Source organism: Marmota monax, unplaced genomic scaffold (assembly GCF_021218885.2).
Source record: "Marmota monax isolate L192 unplaced genomic scaffold, Marmota_monax_Labrador192_F-V1.1 WCK01_AAM20220418_F8-fsc00126, whole genome shotgun sequence".
In the NCBI taxonomy this organism is placed as follows: Eukaryota; Metazoa; Chordata; class Mammalia; order Rodentia; family Sciuridae; genus Marmota; species Marmota monax.
Window position 1 is genome coordinate 4197026 of NW_026695245.1, and position 23436 is coordinate 4220461.

At 42.8% G+C, this 23436-nt stretch overlaps 1 protein-coding gene across 1 annotated transcript in view; it reads left to right on the forward strand.

Moving 5' to 3' along the window:
* Positions 1–23209, forward strand: part of Tmem241 (transmembrane protein 241) — a 120696-nt gene extending 97487 nt beyond the window's left edge. The window contains exons 14-15 of the mRNA XM_046433747.2: positions 12765–12829; positions 20942–23209. Of these exons, the coding sequence (XP_046289703.1) occupies positions 12765–12829; positions 20942–21002 (126 nt within the window). The 3' untranslated portion in view covers positions 21003–23209. The remainder of the gene's footprint in view (positions 1–12764; positions 12830–20941) is intronic.
* The last annotated feature ends 227 nt before the right edge of the window (positions 23210–23436 follow it).

Genomic DNA, 23436 nt, shown 5'->3' on the forward strand with positions numbered 1-23436 from the left:
CATTTCAACAGACTCATTAATATGCCAAGAAATGTGGGTACCAAAAGGAAATGCTGGACACTCAACTCAGAGGAGCTCTCTGAAGGTCTGCCTGTGTTATAGAGTTCAGGGTTCAGGTGTTGCTCAGTGGTAGAGCACTTGCCTAGTATGTGCTGGGTATGATCCTTAGCACTGGGGAAAACCCAAAATTTCAGGGTTTTGATGCTTGAATTCTACTACCCACTCCTCCTCCCTTCTTGGAATGTAGACCAAGAGAACATATGGACAAGGAGTAGTCGGCAAGTGGCAAACAAAGTTGGGTTGAAAATAACACCAACTCAGCCATGGCTGAGAGACATCAAGCTTTCTGCTCCCTGCAACCCACAGAGGCAGAGAGTCAAGAGAGTATTATTGCATGGATTTGAGAGAAAAGAGACCACATGGAGTGTGGGTTCCCACCTTTACAACTCTGGAATCCCACTAACTAGTATAATGATCTTGGCAAATGTACACAGTCAGATGAACAGTTCTTCACCTCGGAGTGAAGTTGAAAGAGAACGAAAGGATGAAAGTGGAGGCAGACGGGTTCCTTCCCCCTTGGGCAGAAATGGAACCAAGAGAAAAAGGAACTGAATATGCCTCTTGCCTCCAAACTGCCCTGGTCGTCACCATCGGTCACACATGTCTGAAGAGAAAGAAAGGCCTATTGCCCCAAGCTGGTGTATACAAAATTCCACACTGTGATTTTTTTTAAAGTTAATTAAAATGGTAATGATGAATAGATGTCAGTAATCAGAAAGAGATTCAGAACAAACTACACAAATCCTCCCCTCCTTGCCGCACCCTGGCATTCAGTAGCTCCAGGAAAATAGCAGTTGGTCAGGCCTGGCTTGAAAAATCAGTGGCTCAGATCTCTCTGGGTCTGTTTTCATTTGTACATAATAAAGGGACACCTTCCACTTAAGGGTGTCATACCTTGCTTGCAACAACAGAAATGACTGGGGAAAAACAGATAAATTGCAAAAACTGAATTTTTAAGAAAATGGCAGAATGCAATAAGAGTGAAATTAAGTAGATTTCCAGAGTGAAAAGAAGCCCACCTAACTATACTGAGTCTTCACGCAGGTGGGGGTGGGGAAGGAGGGAGAATATTTGCTCTTTCTGGCTGTGAACTAAGGATGTGGCTTTGTCCAAGAGGAAGAGATATTCTCAGGGAAAGAGAAACCAGCAGAATTTTTAGCACTCATATGGAACTGGCTTGATGGTTTGGAAACTGGGGGAACTCCAGTTTTCTCTTGAGGTGGTTGCTGAGTTCTGGGGCAGTGGAGAGATTGCAGGTTGACTCAGAAAGGCAAACAGAAAACTCTTGGGGTGTGTAGGAGACAAAGTCCTGCTAGAAGGAAGGGCCTGAGACAAATGTGTGTCATCTGATAAAGACAGTTTCCAGATTTTGAACCTGCCTGGGATGGAAGGCTAAATAGCTAAGGTCAAAACCTTTGAATGGTGTTGGGGTTGGGGCTCAGCGTAGAGTGCTCGCCTTGCACGTGCAAGGCCCTGGCTTTGATCCTCAGTACCACATAAAAATAAATAAAATAAAGGTATTGTGTTCAACTACAACTAAAAAATAAATACTAAAAAAAAAAAAAAGCCTTTGAATGGCAGAACTTTCATGAATGAGGAGACAGAGATCCACCAAGCTTTTAAACATAACTTTGGGAAGATCACACCTGAGAGTCTAGATAAAGTAAAAGTGGACTAAGTTACTAAAGCTGCAACCCATATCTGAGTCTCTTAGTCCCTGAGTGCATTGAGGCCATCTCCTATTCGAGGAAAAACTTGCTAGTAGAAGGTGTCATCTAGTCTCCATAGTTGTTTTACACACAGTGTCCAGCACACAATTAAAGATATAGACATGTGAAAAATAGACAGGAAAATGTGTCTGAAAATCAAATGGGAGAAATCATAGAAACAAACCCACAAATGAGCCACACATTGGAATTAGCAATAACTTTACAAAGACTGGATATTGTGTTAAAGAGGAAAATATGGACAGAATGTGGAGAGAATTTCAATGCAAAATTGGAATCTGTAATAAAGAAGTAATAGAGCTGAAAAATACATCTGAAATTAATAGATGGGTTAGATCTAAGAGCAGTTCTAGATACAATGTAGCAGGATTAGTGAACTCAAGGTCAATAGCAATACTCAGAGTGAAGCACAGAGGAAAAAAAATAATGGAAAGCATAGAACAATGTACAAGAGACATGGGGTAAATACTTAAAAGAGACACACACACACACACACACACACACACACACACACACACTTACATATACATATATATATTTAAACACTTCCATTTTGTATACCTTTATTTTTATGTGGTGCTGAGGATTGAACCCAGTGCCTCACACATGCTAGGCAAGTGCTCTACTGCTGAGCTACAACCTCAGCCCCTAATATATGTTTAATTGGAGTTCCAGAAGAACAGTAGGAAGAGGTTGAGCAGAAGCAATATTTGAAGGGATAATAACTGAGAATTTTCCAAAAGTATTGCAACACATCAACCCACAGCTTCAAGAAGCTCGCCAAATCCCAAACATAGTATAAAAAAAACAAAATAAAAAAGCCCCCCAAACCATAATTAAGCATATCCTAGTCAAACTGCTGAAAATGAGATATAAAGAGAAAATCTTAAAATCAAGTAGAGAAAAAAGAAATTATTTAAAATTGAGGAAGCAACCATAAGCATTGGAAGGCTGACTTTTTAACTAAACTATGAGCACCAATATGCAAAGAAATGACATCTTTAAAGTGCTAACAAAATAAGGGGAGACATTGGATCATCTCCCTACTCCATTCCTGTTTCTGCTTTAAAGAACTTGTTACCAACCTCTTCAAAATTACCATGAAAATATTTGGAGAATTAGTATGGAAGATTTTTCTAGACTCTTTTGCTTGTTTGATCTCCTTATTCTCAGATTTCTATTGAGTCACAAAACCTCAGATTTAAGTCATTATAAATCAAATGCAGTCATGCATATTTTGGATTGATCATGTTCTAGAATAGAATATAGATGTTACAAGAGAATAACTTTTCTATAAAATGGAAAACCTAACTATGATGAATGCATAATGTTCATTAAGATGTTGGATGAAGTGATTTAGAGTTCTTTGTTACTTAAAATGTGACCATGACACCAAAAAGCATAACAAAAACTAGTTCAAGGGTCTAGGAATATTGCTTAGTTGGTGGAGTGGTAGCCTAGCATGCACAAGGCCCTGGGTTCAATCCCCAGCACCACACACACACACACACACACACACACACAAAGTAGAAGTAGTTCAATTGAACTTCATTAAAATTAAGAACTTTTGAACTGTAAAGGATAAGCTCAAACAAATCATATATCTGATGTAAGACTTGTATCTAGAATTTGTAAAAAATTCTTATACCTCAATAATAAAAGATAACCCAATTTTTTGAGGGACAAAGGATCTAGACAGTTCTTTGAAGAAGATGAATAAGTCCATGAAAAGATGGCCAACAAGTCCATGAAAAAGTACTCAATATTACTAGTCATCGGGGAAATGCAAGGCAAAACCACATGAGATATCACTTTATTATGATGACCAAAAAAAAAAAAAAAAAGGTAATAACAAGAATGGGAAGAAATTGAAACCTGCATACACTGCTGGTGGGAAATGTAAAATGGTGTAGTTAATGACAGTCACAGTGATGATGCAGGTAGTGATGATGGGGTCTTGTTTGACCGTGTTCTGGCTTATTTCATCAATGTTATAAAGTGGTCCTGTGATTTTTGACAATTTTATGGATATTTTTACTCCAACTAGTGATCTATCAACAACTGGGAGATTCAACCTTGTGTTTATTACAAGGAGAGCGTCTAAAAACCATCCATACCAGGGTCTCTAACAAATCTCTATTTGATTGACATGCAACAGAATATTAGTGAGTTATTTGTATTTTAACTTCTCACAAAAGTCTGGATATGGAGTCAAAGTTGAGAACCACTGAGCCACACTGACATCTCCAGGGCTTAGCAAAGCTGCCCTGGCGGGTCAACATAGAGGTGGGAAGGAGGCTTGGCACAGGACTCAGGAGAACTTGGTTTTAGTCCCAACTCTCCCCTTGTAACTATGTACTCTGAGCAAGATATTTACCCTTGTGAGCTTTGATGTTTTCATCTGTGAAAATGGGTTAAGCACCCTCCTGTGCAGTGATGTCGTGGGGATCTCATGAGATCACACATGTGGCACTGTGAAGGCTGATGTCTGGAATATTTTATGTCCTCATTCTGGTTATTTTCTTCCATGACCTAGATACTCACATTACATTTAAAAAAATTTTTTTCTCTCCTATTTCTTCTCCCATAAAATGTTGGAGTTTGGTAAAAGTCACCTAAGATTTTTCCAGGATTAAAATTGATCTTGCCTTCACATAAGCCTAATCTCTTTTGTCCCTCTTCTGTGTTCTCAGTTCCATTGTGCTTACAATAAATGTTTTCCTGATGTCTGACAAAACTAATGGTTCCTATGTTTTAAATGAGGCGATACCAAAGACTATTAATAGCCATGTCTGGAGGTTAGTGTGAGATGTTGCTCATTAATAATTATACTGATCCTGGTAATAAATCACCAGTTGGGTAATAAGAGTTAATTGAATATTTGAATAATGCCAAATAGAGTTCTCAGCCTTAGCTGCGGTTTCTATCTCATGGATATGGACTAGTTCCTTGATACTAGAAGTAAAAGCCGGGTCTCCGATTATAAACTTTACATTAGATTTCCTCAGTTACCTAAAAGGAAGGCTGGATTAGTAGCATTCATATGTGAGTTTTCTACCTGGACTCCAAGACTGTCCACACAAACTTCCAGCTCTGTGGTCTATGAGAGAGCAAGTTCACTGTTCATGAAGATGTGGCCGGGCGTTCACATAGCAGGCTGAGAAAATAGGTCTTGGTGCCATGTTGCTGGAATTGAAGGTCTAGAACAGCACCTGCTATCGCGTGGGCATTGGTCCAATGCAGTGGCTGTTAGTAGGTCTGGGTTAGACTCTGAGCTTCTGCAGCCCTCCAAACTCCCTGTTGATAATGGTGCAGCTTGTCTGGACCACACTTTGCATGACAGATAGATGATATCTATTGTTCTGTCCACCAGCACTTTCCATACCTTCTTCGGGGGAAATGTTCCTTCCTGTGCTCCAGCCTTGAAGTTGAAGAATGATCTTCTGTATTCTTAGATGACTCTGCCTCTCTAGTCATAGTTAGCCAACTGCCCCTGGACCTAGTGAGAACATTCACTGGCTTGTTTGGACTTGGAACCAGAGAGATCCAGTCTCAGATCCTTTCTGTGGAGCTCTTTCTAGTCCTGTGGAGGTCATTGATCAATGGGGAAGGGCAGAGAGAGTGTCCCTGTGGTTGTCAAGTTCTCAGGGCCAGTTGTCCTTCAGATGTGAAAAGAGATTTAAACAACAAACAATACTGTGATCGTAGAGGTTATATTACCACTAGATCACCACCGATGTCTAGTGCAGTTGTACAAAATCTAACAGGTGCACATCACACCAGGTCTCTGTTGTTAGCCCCTGGACATTCAAAGCTGAAAAGCACAACCTGATTCAAGAGACCATACATTTCAGTGGAGTTTGTCATGTGAAGTAGGGAGGTGGGGTGTGCCCGATCCATTCATGTGTGTAAATGGAGTTCAGGTCAGGAAAAGTTTTCTAGGAATGGACTTTGGAGCTGTGAGTAGGAATCGTGTGGACGGGCCTGTGAAATTATTCCAGGCAGGGAGAACTCTCTGAGTGAAGGCAAGATGACACTATGAAGCTGTGTTTGAAAAAAATGACAGCCAGCTTAACAGGGAGGTGCGTGACTTAACTGATTCTGAAGGAACGGACAATGGATGGTCTTACGTGTGTCATATGTACTTAAGAGTCATATGTACTTAAAAAAATACTAAAAAATAATCCTGCCTCTAATTCTCCCACAGATGCCTCACTATCTGGCAGGTTCCCACTAACACTCTCTCCTCCTCCCCCTTATTTCCCTTAAACAGAAAATTTGTCTCAGGATCGAAATGAATGTTTAAAAAACAAATCTGATCCACTTTAAATACCAAAATCTGTTTAAATAACACAGAGGTTATGACATCCGTTGACAAAGCCAGGAAGTTCAAAGCCCTGCAGTCGGCACGTGGCGTTGAGTTCTGCTGTGGTTGGCATTGCTCGGTGTGGGGCAGGTTCTGGTGTTTGTTTTTCAGGTCTGAGTGTGTGAAGGACACAGGCCTCAGACGATTCGACTCTTCTTTAGGAAAAATCTGCATGTTTTAAAATGCTTTTTAAAAGCAAGAACAATAATTGGCAATAATGGTTATTTCTTAATGTCTTTTGAATGGTGAGTTCCAAGAGTAACTTGAAGTCTTTTTTAGGGGCAGACTTTAGTCATTTTAAAGGCTTTTTTTTTGTCTTGTTTTGTTTTAAATATTTATGCTTTTATTGACATTTTTGGAGGACAAAGTTAAATTTGTGTCTAGTGTGTTGGGCAATATCATTTCATTGAAGGTGGTGGGAGATTTCAAAGGGGTTCGAGCCCTTCATGGATTCCCAGGGTAAGCTCGTTGCAGTAGGGTCTGTAACATCTAGGACCTGATTGTCAGCTTGGAAATGTTGGAAGCTTGGTTTTGTGCCATCATCATGGAGTGAGATTCACTGGGATTGATGTCTGTTGTTTGGATGAAGGGTTAATTGGTACAATGGGACACCAATCATCATTGATCAGTCCTTCTGGAAGACCAGTTCTATGACTCTGGTGTAAGTCAAGGCTGTAGTCAAGAGGCCAAGGACTGGCCAGAGCCAGGCAGGCTGGAAAGCTCCCTTCCCAGATTGGAGACCAGAATGAAGTGTGGAATGCTAAGAGGGAACCTGGTATAACTCTGGAGTCAGGATAAAAGCAGGGTCCCATCCTGTGGATTGGGTGGCCCTGGGTGATTGGGGTGCAGTGAGAGAGTATGGAATGGTTGAGGGCTCCTTCTGTGGTTCCAACCTTAGTGCTCCTCCCTAAAGGGTCCTGTTTGAGACCTTGTACTCTAATCAGATGATATTCAGTGCTATGGTTTGATTGTCCCCTCCAAACTCATGTTGAAATTTAATTTGCCATTGTAACAGTATTAACAGGTGGCAACCTTTAAGAGATGATTAAATCACAAGAGTTCTGCCATGAATGAATTAAAGCTGTTGTCTTGGAATAGTTTCCTGATTAAAAACAGTTGAGAGGCTGGGGTTGTGGCTCAGTGGTAGAGCACTCACCTCATATATATATATATATATATATATATATATATATATATATATATATATAAATAAGTGAAATAAAGATATTGTGTCCAACTACAACTAAAAAATAAAAAAAAATAAAAAACAGCTGAGCTCAGCCCAGTTTCCTCTCTCTGTCTTGCACATGCTCTGTTGCCCTTCTGTGAGTTGTGACACACCATAAAGGCCCTATCCAGAAGCCACTGCCATGCTCTTAGACCACCCAGCCTCCAGAACCTTAGCAAATGGATCTCTGTTCTTTATTAATTGCCTCATCGATGATGTTCTATTATAGCAGAAAATGAACTGAGACATTCAGGAAGCCCCCAAGACAAACAAATGTCAAAACCCCTACATTCCTGCAACTAGTGTTTGGCAAATACTGGTGGAAGGGGCAGTGAAGCTCTTGGGATCTAGACAGAGAAATGAAGGCTGGGATCAGTTCTGTGCTTACATGTTCTTGGTACTGCTCTGTGGTCCATTTGGCATTTGGTGACCTTGCCTTCAAGGAGCTGGAAATTAGGAATTAAAGTTATGCTCTTCACACAACACACACACACACACACACACACACACTCCTTTCTAAGCTCCCAAGGTATTCCAGTACCCCAAGGTATTTCCAATAGGAAAAAGTAGACTCTTCCTACTTGACCCCTCTGTTTAAAGTTTTTTTTTTCCTCCAAAATGAGAAGAAATTTTGTTTCTGGGTTGAAATGAAATGCTTCTACATATGTTTCAGAGCAAATTATAAGTTTTCAAGCTCTTGAAGAACCTCTCCCTCAGAGCTGACCCTCCTAACAAGCAAAAGTACTGTGCCTGTTTCTTGTGTGGGTGACTGAGAGATCAGCAGTGGCTCTCAGTCTTTCCTTCCTTAGTAGATGCCGACTGAGCTCCAGGCTGGGATGGTTTAATGTCTTTGACCTCAGGTTCACAGACTGGAGAGGGGAGATTGACTTGTAAATACATCAGTGACAAAGAGACAAAACAGTAGGCAGTTTGTGAGGCTCTCGCCCAGGTAGGGAGAACAAATGCTGGGGGGAGAACAGGTCAAGCAACAGGGCACTTGGGAAAGGTTCCTGGTGGACCCATTTTTTGTTACTATAACAAAATACCTGAGGCAAGTAAAGAAAAAAACATTTATTTAGCTCATAGTTTTGGAGGTTCAAGGGCATTGCACTGGCATCAGTAGTTCTAGTGCTGAACTTCTTGCTGGCAGAGTCCCAAGGTGGCACGAGGCCTCAGATGGTAACAGATGGGGGACATGCATGTTTATGTCTGGTCTCTCTCCCTCTTTGTATAGAGCCATCAGGATTATAGTCAAGGGTTCCCACCTTAATGACCTTATCTGCTCCTAACTACTTCCCAAAGGCCCCACCTCTAAACACTGTGGCTGGACTTAGTTTCCACCCTCTTGCTGCTATTGACATGAGACTTTTGGGGTTAAATTCCCACCTGAGCTCAGGGGACAAACCATAGCAATTCTGAAGAGTCCTTATTTCAGAGGAGCCTAGAGAGGAGCCTTGAGATTTAGTCGGGCAAAGTTGGGGGAGTGGGTAAAAATTAAAAATTCAGTCAGAGAGAAGGATGTAGATTCTGTGTGTGTGTGTTAAAATAAACATAGGTTTTACCATCTTCACCATTTTTAAATGGACAGTTCATCAGCATTATATTGTTGTGCATCTATTACCCATGTCCATAAATTTGTTTTTTTCCCAAACTTTAACTTTGTCTTTGTGAGTTTCTCTGAGTTGGATGACTAAGTACCTCATATAAGTGGAAGCAGTTTTTGTCTTTCTGTGACTGGCTTATTTCACTCAGCACAGTGTCTTCAGGGTTCATCCATTTGGTAACGTTTCAGAATCTCCTCTCTCTCTCTGGCTGAATCATATCCTGTCAGATGTCTGTACCACATTCTGTCTGTCCAGCCCTCAGTGGACACTTGGGTTGTTGCATCTGATTGTTGTACATAATGCTGTTATGAACACAGATGTGCAAATAACCATTTGAGTTTCTACTTTCAGTGGGTTCTTCCCTTTTAAGCAGTGTGGGGCTTGTGTGAGCCCTTGCTTGTGCTCCTGGCTATGAGAAAAGGTTAACCTAGGGGTCAAGGCCTTTGTTCTACCCCTTGCTGTTGCAAACCAGAAGGGTTCCTGGAGCAAGTCACCATCTCTGGGCCACAGTATCCTACTTATGAACTAAGGCTGTCCCTTCCACCTCTCAGGTTCTGCCCCTTGGTGACTTTGTGTGAAACATTCTGCACCTAGGCTTGGACCACTCAGCTTCTCCTGGCTTCTCTTTCCTCCCTGGTGGAATGAGAAATGGAGTGGACCATTGATGTGACCACATTTAACAAGGGCACTGTAGGTTAGGCCAATGAAAGCTCATGGTGCACAGAAATCTGCCATTTTGCTGAGCCATGAATTTGAACCTCACACGCGGTGAGGCTGATGTGGGAGCAATTCTCTCAGTGGGTAAGCCAGGATGCCCAGCTGCCCCATGTCAACCTTGCTCAGAGGCATGGCTGCCTGCTGCATGCCCTTTCTTAAGAATTGGCTTTTGTGAATTGGTAAGACTACAGCAACTCTGTGCAAAAGAGAGAAGAAGAAACAGAAAGAAAATGCCCCTAAAAGGAGAGCTGACTGTCAGGGCTGGTGGGGAAAGGAGAGCCAAGTGGAGCAGCCTAAGCAACTGACAGTTCTTCCTGAAAGAGTGGCACGCCCCACTGCCTGGTGGCTCTGCCAGGCAAACAACTTCACTGTACATTTGTGACAGAAATAAGACACACCTATTTCTAAGATTTTCATTGAGCATCTCAGCCAGCAGCAAACTCACTCATTGAAAGAGAAAAATGTCCAAGAAGTTTTAGAACATGGCTCAGGAGAAAGGCGGGAGGCTACACAAACATTTCCAGGAAGGAGCAGATGGTGCAGGCACCAGCGTGGTTTACCAAAACCAATCTTGTTTGCAAGTCAGGACTGGTTTGAAAATTTGAAGATGTGTTTTTGTTGGCAAATGGTGCAGTTAATAGGAAGAAGCAGGCCAGCGGCCTGTGTCACGGCTGCCGGGAATCCTCCTAGGCTGAAGGAGCTCCTGTGGGACAGAGACACCAGCCCCAAGCTGTGGGTGTGGCAGAGCAAGGGAGGTGTCCCTCTTCCCAGGCTGAAAGAGGCAAAAAGGAGAAAACTGGAAAAAGGAGAGAAACTGATCAAAAAAGGGCCTCATGTAGCTGATAAAAATGGACAAAGGAATGACAATAGTGGTGAAGAAATAGAAGTGTCCAGGGGGCCCTTCACAGACGTAGAGAAGCGTTCCCTTATACCACATTGCCACCACACTGACATCCAGCAGTAGGCTGCGCTCTTCCCCTCAGTGCCAAGAAGTGCATCTCAATTAGCACCATTCCAGGAAATGTCCAAGAGGTTGCAATAGGAAAGAGGGATTAACAAGGTAGTTAATTTGGGTCAAGACCAAGGAAGGAAAAACAAGAGAGAAAAAAACGACAATAAAAATAAGAATAAAAAGGAACATAATGAAAGCAGGCACACACACTATAAAATCATGTCTCCAAATGGCTAAATGCTAATCTATTGGGAAACTAGATGAGATACATTTTTGGAAACCGTATACATGGAAAACTTTTAAGACGCAATAAAAGACTTGACTGGGCTCTTAAAGGCTACCACAACTAGAATCTCCAGGTCCAGGGGCCTTGGAATCAGGGTCAACTTTCATGTTCAAGAATGCTTTATCCTTTATAGGAAAACAGTGAAGCAGGTGGACTCACTCTTGTGCTTTAGTGTAGCCTTGTTTTTAAAACCAGATGACCACATTGCAAGGTAACACAGTGTTAGCCCTGCCTCACTTATGACCATAGATGCAGATGTCCTAAGTGAAATGTTGTATTTTTAAAAAGAAGAAGAAGGAGGAATGAGGGACAGCTGTCATTCATCGTGTCCTTTAAGGGGGGAAAAACCCCACCACTCACTTCCCACTTTGAGAAATCTTTCCTTTTGTCCCACTTTGCAGTTGTCCCTCTGATCTGGTTTCTACTTTCTTTTTTTCTTTTTTCTGGGTACCAGGGATTGAACTCAGGGGCACTCGACCACTGAGCCACATCCCCAGCTCTATTTTGTATTTTATTTAGAGACAGGGTCTCACTGAGTTGCTTAGGGCCTTGCTAAGTTGCTGAGGCTGGCTTTGAACTTGCAATTCTGCTGTCTCAGCCTCCTGAGCCACTGAGATTACAGGCATGCACTACTGCACCCAGCTGGTTTCTACTTTCTTGTCCATGAAAATGGTACATAGATCTTTTCTGGTGGTCCAGGGTTTTGCTCCAAAGCAATTAGGGGAGCAAACAAAGTTTGCCAAAAACTCAGAATGTGAGGCCAACAGGTAAACCAGAAAGTTCAAAATGTCATAAAGTTTACATACGGAAGGGTTTGCGTTTCTATTTCCAAACTTCTTTCTAAGATGGTAAATGAAAGATGTTAAGTGGGTAAGGAGAGGGTTCATCAGACCTGCTCCCTCCTTTTGGCCATCTGCTTCCTGCCTTGTTCCCATCCATGAGGCCTAAAGAGGCCTCTAGGGCAGCATATAAAGTCTCATGGGGGATGGGTAGTTGACATTTCCTAGGGTCTCCAGCATGAATGACCCTCATTCCAACACGGCCTGCTTCCCACCTCCTCTTACAGCAAGAAAGCAGGTCCTCAGGATCACCTTCTTCATGGGACCTGTTTTGACCTGCAGAATACAGAATTCTGGAGGCAAGAAACAGCTTGTCTTAAGCAGTTGTTCCGAGTGTGGACAAGGTTGGATCATTGGTTCACACACAATCTCTGTGCCGGTTGCTCAGAAGCACCTCTGGAGTCTGGGTCCTACAACTGCCATTCCTAAGAGACTTTTCTGGAATTTATAGCTCTGAGAGATATGGGGATACCTCTTCTCTCTCTTTTGGCTTCTGATACTTGCAGATAATTAATGATTTAACTGCTCTCTTCCCTGGGAAGCTCCTGGTATCTTAGAATGCATAATGGGCCGGAAAGATGGAACTAGGGTGCTATGGACAAGGCAGATTGACAGATACATGTGTGTTCGGGGACAGGGTAGTGAGCAGCCTTAACTTGGAGATGAATTCCATATGTGAGGCAAGATGGAAATGAATATAATTAATATCCTCCTTTCCTGAGATAAGAAACGTTGGCTGTGTGCCTCTTTTTTTTTTTTTTACTTCCAAATCAGACTAGGATTTAGCATTTTCCAAACGCTTTGCTCAGAGGCCACACTAAATGCTTGGGATTAGGAGGTGTGTGGGGGAAAAGGACACAAAATGGAAAGACATGGCTCATGTCAAGGGGTGTGAAATAATATGATGTAAGCTTGTGAGAAATTATTCTGGGGGTTCCCAGAGTCCTGCTGCTCTGGTGATCTTTTGTTGCAATTCTTTCTGCAGGTGGTCACAGCTGGACTATCAGTATTACTGTTTGATGTGACCCTGACCAGTCCAATTGTGGGATGGTAAGTCTTATGCAATGAAAGGAAATGCAAATTTGTTGTTTCACTTTCAACAGGATACTAATTTTTGCTCAAATGTGGAAGAAAGAGTATGTATTGGGTGTATGTGTCCATCCTAATGTAAGTCTTGTATTAGTAAAAGCTTTTTTGTTAAAGAAGACTCTTACTGATATATAAATTGACAATCAGAAGAGTGAATATATCACTCTCATATATGACTCAGGACCACATCTGGTTGGTGGGAGCTGGTGCTGGTACCTAGGTGTACCCATGGCATCCTGGTTTCTCTCAGGGCTTCTTGAATGATGCTTTGGGTGCTATCGAAGCCACTGAAACAACAGTGTTATTTTTAAATATCAGTAGGAGATTCCTGTGGGAGAAGTGTGAGGGGCAGGACTGGTGGCCCTGTGGAATACCATGATGGGTAAGTCTAAGAGATGAACTTGAATCTCATGTGGCCTTGGCCTGGGAGGGCTTATTCAATAAATAGATATTTACCCATGCCTAATATGTGCCAGGAACTGTTCTTTAAAGTAAGAAATTGCTGCCTCTGTGGTGTCCATAGGTGCTCATTCCCCTGCCCAAGGCAAGGCCATATCTAAACCATCCCACATTAACAGAAATGAGTATTTTGGTTCACAGCACTAAGAAAAGTGATTCCAGACTTCTCTCAGGAGCCACTAATGGGGGGCATTTTCTGCCCCAAGAAGAAAAATGAAAGGAAAAGAATAATTAGGAAATACTCCTGTACCTTCCTCCTCCTCCTCCACCTCCTCCTATTCTCCCCTCCTCTTCCTTTTAATAACAACTAAATATTTATTGAGCAAATACTATGCTCTCAACATTTTACCTTACTATTATTTCACGTTTACAACAATCCTTCAAATTTTCCATATTAAAAAGATGAAGAAACTGAAATAAAGGATACTGTAGCCATAAGATGATTAGACCAGGATTCAAACCCAGAGCTCTGTGTGTCCAAAGCCCCATAACCTTCTAGAACTGATTTAAGAAGCACCACAGACCTGCCTTCAGAATAGACAGTGTACCAGGTAGAATCTCATAAGGGAGGGATGAGGGAAGTTGGCTTAGATGTTCCTCTTCCCACCCAAGTGGTGGTGTTACTGTAACAAATACCAGAATCAATCAGCTAACAAGGAGAAAAGGTTTATTTTGGCTCATGGGTTTTGAGGTTTCAGTTCACAGTTGCTTGGGCCCATTGCTTTGGGGCCTATAAAGACACAGGACATCATGGTGGGGAGCATATGTTGGTGGGAGATGCTCACCTCATGGCAACTGGGAAGCAAAGAGAGAAAGAGGAAGGGACTGGAGCCCACAATCCCATTCAAGGACACATCCCTGATGACCTCACTTCCTCCCACTAGGCCCCCTCTCCTACAGGTCCCATCACCTCCCAATAGCACCACAGGCAGCCAGGACTTCAGCATGTGGGCCCATGGGATCACTCATCCAAACCATAGCAGTGATATGAGATATATAGATAATTTAACAGCAAAACAGAGGGATCATAATTGAAGCCAAGACAGTTCTGATTCTTGCTTAGGGGCTGAATCAGGAAACAAACAACAACAACAAAATGTCCAGGGTAGCATTTTTAGGACAAAAGTCTCATCATCTTTTATTTTAATTTGAATATGATAGCTATGATTCCATCAGTCAATGTATTTATTGTGTGACTGCTGTCTGCAACTTATATGGAAGCCATTAAAAAGCATAAAACATCATCCATCCCTCAAGGGGCATTCAATGAAAAGGAAAATCAAAAGCTTAATTCATGGGATGGTAGAATAACAGCTGTTTGAATGCCCAGTGAGCATGCAGACTGAAGGAGGGAGAGAAGACAGGAGTACTTGGAAGAAAGGCCTGAACTAGCTTGATACTGAACCTCATGCAGAAGAGAGAGGCTTATGTAGACCAAGGGATAGGAGAGGACTTAGCCCCTCTCACCCGGGAAAAAAAGGGCGGGAGGTGCCAATGGTGAGACTCAGTAGTTTAAGCTGGGGCTGTGGGTCAGCCACTAATCCATGCTCCCTCTTTCTTCTTCTGCACTTAACTTGGAAAGAAATGACATTAAATGGTGGGCTGGTTGATGTCCCAAACCCAACATCCAAGGGAGAAAACATTTGCCTCCTGGGACATTCTTAAATCTCCAAATTTCTGTATCCTTAACCTTCATGGTATTAGTCGTGGTGGTATTTTGTTTTGATTTTTGGTAATGGAGATTGAACCCACGGGCCTTAACCACTGAACTACATCCCAAGCCCCCCCCCCCCTTTTTTTTATTTTTTTATTTTGAGACAGGGTCTCTCTAAGTTGCCCAGGCTATCCTTGAACTTATGATCGCCCTGCCTCAGCCTCCTGAGTTGCTGGGATTATAGGCATGCACCATAGTACCAGGCTTAGTCTAAATTCTTGATTTTCTTACACATAATACTTCAATCAATCATATTTTGTAAAGAATTTCAGAATGAACCAGAAAAACACAGGTGTTGAACTGAGCGTGAGAAACAAGAGTTAGACAGTTCACCAGCGACCAGGAAATGCTAAGTCGGGATATTAAAGAGGCTCTAGTCTGCAAGAGGCTGTGTCTCTAGACTGTTTCACATCCTGTGAACTTGAGGGTATGCCCCAAACAAAATGGAAAGAAATGCTGTGTGTATCCAAATCAAGGAAGCAGCATGTGTGATTATTGCAAAAAGAACCTTGACTTTGGAATTTCCTGATTTTTTTTTTTTAAACTCTTGAGGGTAAGAATGGTGTGTTTTCAGCCTCAAAGAATTTTCCTACCACAAAGTGAACCACCAGAAGGGGCGTGTCAGACTGTAATTCACATTTCTGCCATGCACAGAGCTAGTTGTATTGTGTCTGCACTGGGCGTGTTCAGGTGTGGTTAAGTGACCATCTCTCAGGTCCTTGGAGGGGTGGGCTGATCATTGTGGTGTGGGAGTTTAGACCCATCAGAAGTCACACAAGGCAGGGGTGACAGGCCAATTTTTTTTTTTTAAACCTACTGCATTTGCCTATACAGTTATAGTTTCTTGTGTTTTGCTTTTCAAATTTTGACTTAGTCATCGACATTTAGAAATTGGGTGATTTTCTTTTACCAGTCCAGCCTTCCAGATTCTTTTGAAAATGTGGAACAGCTGTTAGTTAATGTGGGCCTGCTCTTGCTCACAGGAGCATTGCTGGAGTAGACAGAGCTGCCCTTGCATGTGGCCAGGTGCTCTCCAGTTCTGCACAGCCTTCACCACCCCTGGGGGCCAAGGACCTGCTCCAGCTGACATCCTGTATCCAGTCATTTGGATGTTCATTCATGCCACACAACTGCAGGGCTGGGCTCTGAGGCTACAGAGGTAAACTTAATCCCTGACTCTGGCAAGGGTCCCACAATGTCATTATCCACTTTCTTGGGTGGATAGCAGCTTAGTTGCACAAAATAGGCCCTCTAAAGTCGAGTTTCTCACTCTGTAGACCACTGGTATTTGAGACTAGATGATTCTTTGTTGTGGGGACGCTGTCCTGTGCCTTGTAGGATGTCTAGCAGTGAAGCTGAACCCCAACCCACTAAATGCTAATAATACCCCCTCAGTCGTAATGGAAAATGTCTAGACATTGTGACATGCTCCCTGGGGAAGTAAAATCACCCCCCTTGGAAATCGTTGATCTCAAGATTCATGGAAATGAGTGGGGAAAATGCCATTTGAAATTTCAGCAAATTGCAAAATTTGCTCATCTCTTAATTAGAGATTTGGATCAGCTCAGGGGTCAAGTCCTTAGTAGCACCTCTTGCCCACTCTGGGTCTGGGTCTGGCTCTGGCTCTGGAAGCACTGGTGGTGTTGAATGACAGCTAGGTGTGCACACTTGTCCTGCCCATAAGGCTGCAAGCAACTGTAGCAGAGAAGGGCTGGTTTTCATGTACCTTTATATCTCTAGTCTAGCACCAAGTACATGCTGAATGAACACATATTGTATCCAAGAACAGTTTCCAACCTAAGTAACCCATGTGGGTCAATTTTCAGTCTTTAATTAAAAGCAACTGTTCTTATCCAGCCATTTATCATGTTTTTAATTATAAAAACAATCTAGTTCAAGCTCAGTAATTTAAATATCGAGATTATACTTAATCATTTGGTTTTTAATTAACAGTTTTATGGCATATATCAATACTGATTTCCTCTATTCTAAACTTTCAGCAAAAGAGGTTCTCACATACAAGAGGGAAATGTTCTGACGTGGGAGCAGAATCCCTGTGAAGTAGAATTAGTTGTGGAGACTCTTCTCTAAACCCCCTTTTCTAGACCAGGAAAGTCACCCTTGTCTTTGGAATGGTTTAGGTACAAGGCAAGAATGGAAATGCCCAGTGTTTATTCTAAGGATTCCACAATCAACTTTTCTCCTTTTTCCCCACTCCTCCTCCCATTATTCATTGAACCTGCGTGCCAGTCATGAAGATTGCTCAAATTCCATCCTAAAGCAAACCTCACCAACACTAAGCATCTTTTAAAAATAATCTTAAATCATCTTAGAGTCAAGATATCCCATCCCTTTGATTTCAGGGGACCTCTTTTTCATAGGAAGAATGAGTTTAGGGGCAAGAAGGGCTTCCCCAACACATACCAAAATGCCATTAGGATCATGGTGTCTGACATTTATTAATTTTCCATTTGAATTAGAATTTGAGGGCTGGGGTTGTAGCTCAGTGGTAGAGAGCTTGCCTGGCACATGTGAGGCACTGGGTTTGATCCCCAGCACCACATAAAACTAAATAAACAAAATAAAGGTACATAAAAAAACAATTTAAAACCTTCTCTTTAAAAATGCTAAGTAGAGCTTTCTCAATCATTTTTGTTCATTACCTAATCTCAAGTTTTCTCTAATTTATCAGATTATAAACTGTCACTCACTGAGTCCTGGAGGGAATGGGACATTAGTCAGATACATTTTAGTAAGGAAGAGAGAAAAAGCAAAGCAGTTTGGAATACAAATGGGATTTGGGAGAACCAGTATAATTCAATCATTTGCTGAATAAATATTTATTGGGTACCACATTAGGTGCTGGGCCTGCAGCCAAGCAAACGATACGGTCTCCATCCAATCTGTTGGGTTCAATAGGAATCAACTGAATTACCACAGTATAGACGTAAAATTGAGATGAGGCCCTTGGTACTCCATAGGAGAAGAGAGAAGGGCTGGGGAGGGGCTGAAATAGCCCCCTGAAAGAGCAGCTCATGGTGGCTATTCCTGGCCACATGTCAGATGTTTATGCCTTAGCTACATGAAGTGTGTTCATTTCAGGAATGACGAGGATTATAAAATTTGCAAACAGTTCAGTCAAGCTCTGACTTAAATAGTTGTAATGCTGTTAAGAATCCAGGACCCCGTGTCCACTTCTCCTGCCGTTTAGAAAGCAACATCAAAGCTGGCCTCCGTGGCTCGCTTCACAGTGACCGAAGCGAGGTTGTTTTCATTTTTGCACTTGCTAAGCTCCTTGGGTGTTTTGTAAAGTAACTCTGCCAAAGGGTTGAAATGGGGTTGTTACACTCCAGCATTGTTCTCGGGCTGTAGGAGGACAGGTGGCAGAGGGCCAGCCTGCCCCGGTCTTCTCCCTGGTGATTAGGAGGATTAGTGGGAAGTGTATAAAACACTGAGCCTCCAGTTACATGTGCAGAAATAAAAGCCATCCAAACCCATGCAGGCTGCACACAGCCTTCGCATCTGATTGCAGGGACTCTCTACTTGCCTGGGGACTTGAGAGGCTGCAGGCCATCCTAAGGGGCTACTGAGGAGAAACAGAAGATCTGCTTCAAAGGAAAAGCCTGGTCTTTGGAAGGAAAGCCTGCGTGGGCTGAGAACAGCTTCCACTTTTTCCAAAGAGAAAAGACCACAAAGCTCCCCGCCCCAGTTTCTGGGGTCCTGAACTAGACAAGGGACAAGCAGGGCCCCAATTTCACATGTGGGTTGTGTTTCAAAATAGGGTCTTTTGGAACTCGGACCACAGTTTCTCCCAGAAGTAACCTATAAATGATGTCTGTAGATGAGTGAAGTCCTCAGAGGAGTATTTGATTCATAACATAGATACTGATTCCAGGCACACAATCGTGAGTTCAATGGAATTGATGGATTCTCAGTATTTATAATATGATTTCAGTAGCAAGAAGTAATTATATTCCCACTTGGAGCTTAAGATAACTCAGTGCTCATCTCCCCTGCCCCCCCATCTCCATTGTCCCTCTGTTGTTCCAGTGGGCAGCACCCTTGAACCCCTGCCTCAGTGACTGGCTCCTTAACCCGCATGCACTCTGCCCTTGTTGAGAGAGGGGGCCCTGGTAGCTTGGGGGATCTTCCCAATCTCCAGGGTGACGAAGGAATATATTTATTATCTCTTGGTTCAGAAAGTAGGACTTAGACTCACAGGTGAGGTTATAAGATGCAGCTGTGTTCAAGTGTGAGGCGGAGTCATGTCTCAATCAGTCCCCAGAGCCAACTCAGTGCCTCCCTAGAGACACTCTTGTTCGGTGGGTGTCAGAGCTCCTCGCCAGTGTGACAGGCTGGCTTACACAATGGGACATGTCCATCACTAGACATCTTCAGGTTGGGTGGCCGGCCTGCTGTGAGATCCACGGAAAGGGATTGCTGTTCTGGGAACAGAATTGATTAGGAAAATTCTCTTATTATTATAATTTATTGATTGTCCATGGTTGCCAAGCACAGCGGTGATTGCTTTAGGCATATTATTTCTAAGCCTCACAGAAGCTTTTAGAAATGGTCAGCCTCTGTGGTCCAGATGGAAAAACTGAGGCTTAATAAGACGACATAGATAATAAATACCTGAGCCAAAACTTGAACTCAAGTCAGCCTGACCCTAAGTTGACTGTGTTTACATTCTCACCCATAGTCAACTCACTCTTGCATTAGAAGTGCAAAATTGTGCAAGTTACCTTGATATCAGAGTCACCCACATAGGTGACATTTTTTACTGGAAATGTACTGTGAGCAGCCTGCATGTGTTTCTGATATATTCAGCGTCCCAAACATGTTAGAAATATGAAGGTGTTGGGCTGGGGTTGTGGCTCAGCGATGGAGCGCTCGCCTTGCATGTGCGAGACCCTGGGTTCGATCCTCAGCACCACATTAAAATAAATAAGTGAAATAAAGGTATTGTGTCCAACTACAACTCAAATATAAATATTAAAAAAGAACTATGAAGGTGTTGTCATCAGAGTGTGTGTGTATGTGTGTGTGTGTGTGTGTATGTGAGGTGTGTGTGAGTGTGTTGTGTATGAGCACACAAGAGGACTGGTATGTGGATAGAGATGAAGGGAAGAAAAGCACCTCTTTGAAAGGGTGGTTGGCTCCTCTGTAGAGTCTTTCCCCCTCAGGGACCGACTATCATAATCCCTTGGTGATGGCCCCGCCCAGTGCCCAGAATGACAGGGGATTCAGACAGACACCAGATTGTCTACTGAGAAGTTTAAAATAGAAAATGGAGAGACCTTTGGAAGTATTAAATTTTAGGCATGTTAAAATATTCAACTGTTTTTTTTTTCCCTCACTGTCTTTCATCCTCACACTACTTCATTTTCAAATCACTGACCATATTTCTTTCTGGTGGAAAATTCATGATTCCCCATTTGTATGTTCACCTCTCAATGTTCTGTTAGTCTAAATGATAATGCAAAGATTCACAGTGTATCCCCTTACTGATGATCAGACTATGGACCCCTGCATCATTTCATAGCCATCCGCCCTCTTTAGCAGAAAGCCCCTGAGGGCTCTGTGGGAAGCCTTTCTATCTAGTGTGCTTCCTCCAGGGAGCCTGAGCCGCTCAGGAGGAGCAGAACACACCATTGCCTTCCCCAGGGAAGGTGTTAAAGCTAGTCTTCCAGCCCCCTCACCTCCCTCACTGTATCGGAGGTTTGCCCCTGAGCGGCAGATAGGTCCTGGACTCCAGCTAGAAGCAAGGCAGTCTGGGCTGGTATGAGAATTGCACTCACAGACCGAAGGAGGTGTCCCCTGTCCTGTTCTACGTGGGTGCCAGGCAGCTTGGGTGATCTGCAAGGAGTGAGAAGCTAACCTCATGCTGTTGTTTGCAGCCTCCTGCTTGGTGGACTTGGAGAGGCCTTGCTTGTTTTCTCAGAGCGGAAAGGTTCCTGATAAAGATGGGCAGGAAAAGAAGACTCACGGTTTACCAGCTGGAAATCACAGAGCCCTGACCTCGTTGCATCCTGTTGAGAGGGTCAGAACGAAGAACACAAGGACAGTGACACCACACCAGGGCTCCAGGTGGGCAGAGCTTGTGCCCTGCCCAAGCTGAATGTTTGGGTGGTGGAAAATGCAAAGGCCCCACCACTTCTCATTGCCTCAACGAGAACTATCTAGAGCCCGCCAGGCTGCATCAGAGAAACGGTCTTTGTTATGTCTTCCCATTTTGAGACTCTCTCTTGACTGTGCTGTACCCAGTTCTGCAGAAACAGGAGGAACAGGATTTCACCATGATGGCTCCTCTCACCTTGGCTGACCTGCAGCTTTCAGTTTGAGGTCATGGGCCCACGGTTATTTTGTGGTATTTTTTTTTTTTTTTGTATGTGTGTGTGTGTATGTTGTTTTGTGTTTTTACACTTTGGAAATGTCCATTCCTTGTGCTGGAGCCCACACCCACCCAGGTAGAAGTGCAGAGAGACGTGCTCCCTCCTAAGAGCCTCCACTGGGGGCAGGGCAAACATGTGGGTTATCTGGGGTCGGGCCAAGTAGGAAGCCAAAAGGACACTTTAAATCTAGAATGAGTGATGACCTTTTGTGGTTGATGTTTCTATTTATTTCCTGCTTCTAAATTGCTCTTGATGCTTGTAAACTCGTCAGGATGTGTGTTGTGTTGACTTCTGCATACTCTTTTTTGCCCAATGTTGGGTTAAGCTGGTAACTAGGTGACTAGCCAAGGGAAGGGGGTTTAAGTACTGGTGGATGCCTTTCCTGGTAGGTGAAACAAACGAACAATATAGAACATCCGTTTACATGTGCACACTGTTTCAAGTCATCGAATACTGAAGTATGTTTTTCAGACCAGATTAAAGATTGTATTAAAAATATACCTTGTGTCTAGAAAAGAAACAAATTTACATGAAATGATCACTTGATTCTGAAGCCACTAAGAAGGTTTAAAAAAATAACGAAGTTTTTTTTTTTTTTAAATAATAAGTTTTCAAAATAATTTACTGCTCTGTCAGAGGATTTGGGTCATTTTTAGATGACCAGGGAGTATTATTCAGCAGGAGGGCAGGCCTGTGGTGTTGGATACCCACATCATTGATGGAGAACCCAGCCCTTTTCAAAACACCAGGGAGCTGTGTCTTGTTCAAGCTTGGCCCTGTGAAGAATGAAGTCAACTCCATCAGTGGCCATTATTTCTGCATGTTTTCTCCAACTTGTTGGAAAAAGAAAAAGATAATGAAACAAATAGGAATGGATTTGTGTATTTGGAACTTGAGTACCTTAGAATCCGTTCCTTGTCTTTTCCTTGTCTTTGCTTCTCATTTCAGGTTAAAATGTTCAGAATGACCTTTTCGTATATTGGTTTGCAGTTTGCTTTTGTTCTTTATCTGGGATGTCAAACTTTCTATAGACTGAGACTCGAATAGGAAATCTGGCTGTAGAATTTTCTTTATTCTTTGGCTCCCACAAGACTCTATACCACTGAGACCAGCTCTTTTCTCCTTGTAGAAAGTGGCGTCTATCCAAATGTCATCTTATGTCTGTCTTTTCAAGTGCCATTTAAGCAAATGGGGATTCTTCAGGCAAGAAAGAACCACACAGTTAGCAAGTCCAGTCCCATTTCTAGGAGAACGGACCACACATTTTTTTTTTCTGAAAAGTTTTAGACTCTTTTTGTTTTAAGGATCTCTAGCAAGAATGTTTTTGGCTTTGTACTTTTTAAATTTATTTACTATATTTCAGAGTCATATTGTTTTTAAAACCTCAGGTATTTTCTTTGTCACCAGCAAGAGGCAGAGGACAAGGTGTTTTCTTCAGTATGTCCTCCTGTCTCCTCCAGTTTCCTTCTGTTTTTCCTTCTGTTTCCCCGTGGCTGGGCTTTTTTCTTCAAGCTGTAAGTACTATCTTTCACACCCAAGTCCACATCTCAAATCTGAATGCAGGGTGAGCCCAGTGGTCTGTGAGACTAGGGCCTTCCCAGATCACTAGAGTCCCCCCAGCTCACATCTGCCATGGTTCTCTGGGCCTAGGGACCCCACACATCCTCATGTCCTGTTTGGCCCCTGAATCTCTTGGTCCTTGATGGCCCCAAATCAAAGCTGGAGGGTTTTGTTTTATTTATTTGTTGTTTTAAATAAAGAATATGTTTTCTATGTGGTTGTCTATTATTACTAATCAATCTGCTGAGGAGATTTAAAAAATTAAACCATTTATTTTCTTGGTAATTTTCCTTTCTTTTTCTTCTCTTCCTCTCTGGCAGGGGGTTATTGCAGAAAACGTTATTGGTATCCCTGGGGGAGGGAAGTATCGTAAACACAAGCCCAGGCTCCTCCTTCTACCACACTTGAGCCTCCTCTCTCCCAGGGGGGAAAGGCACACC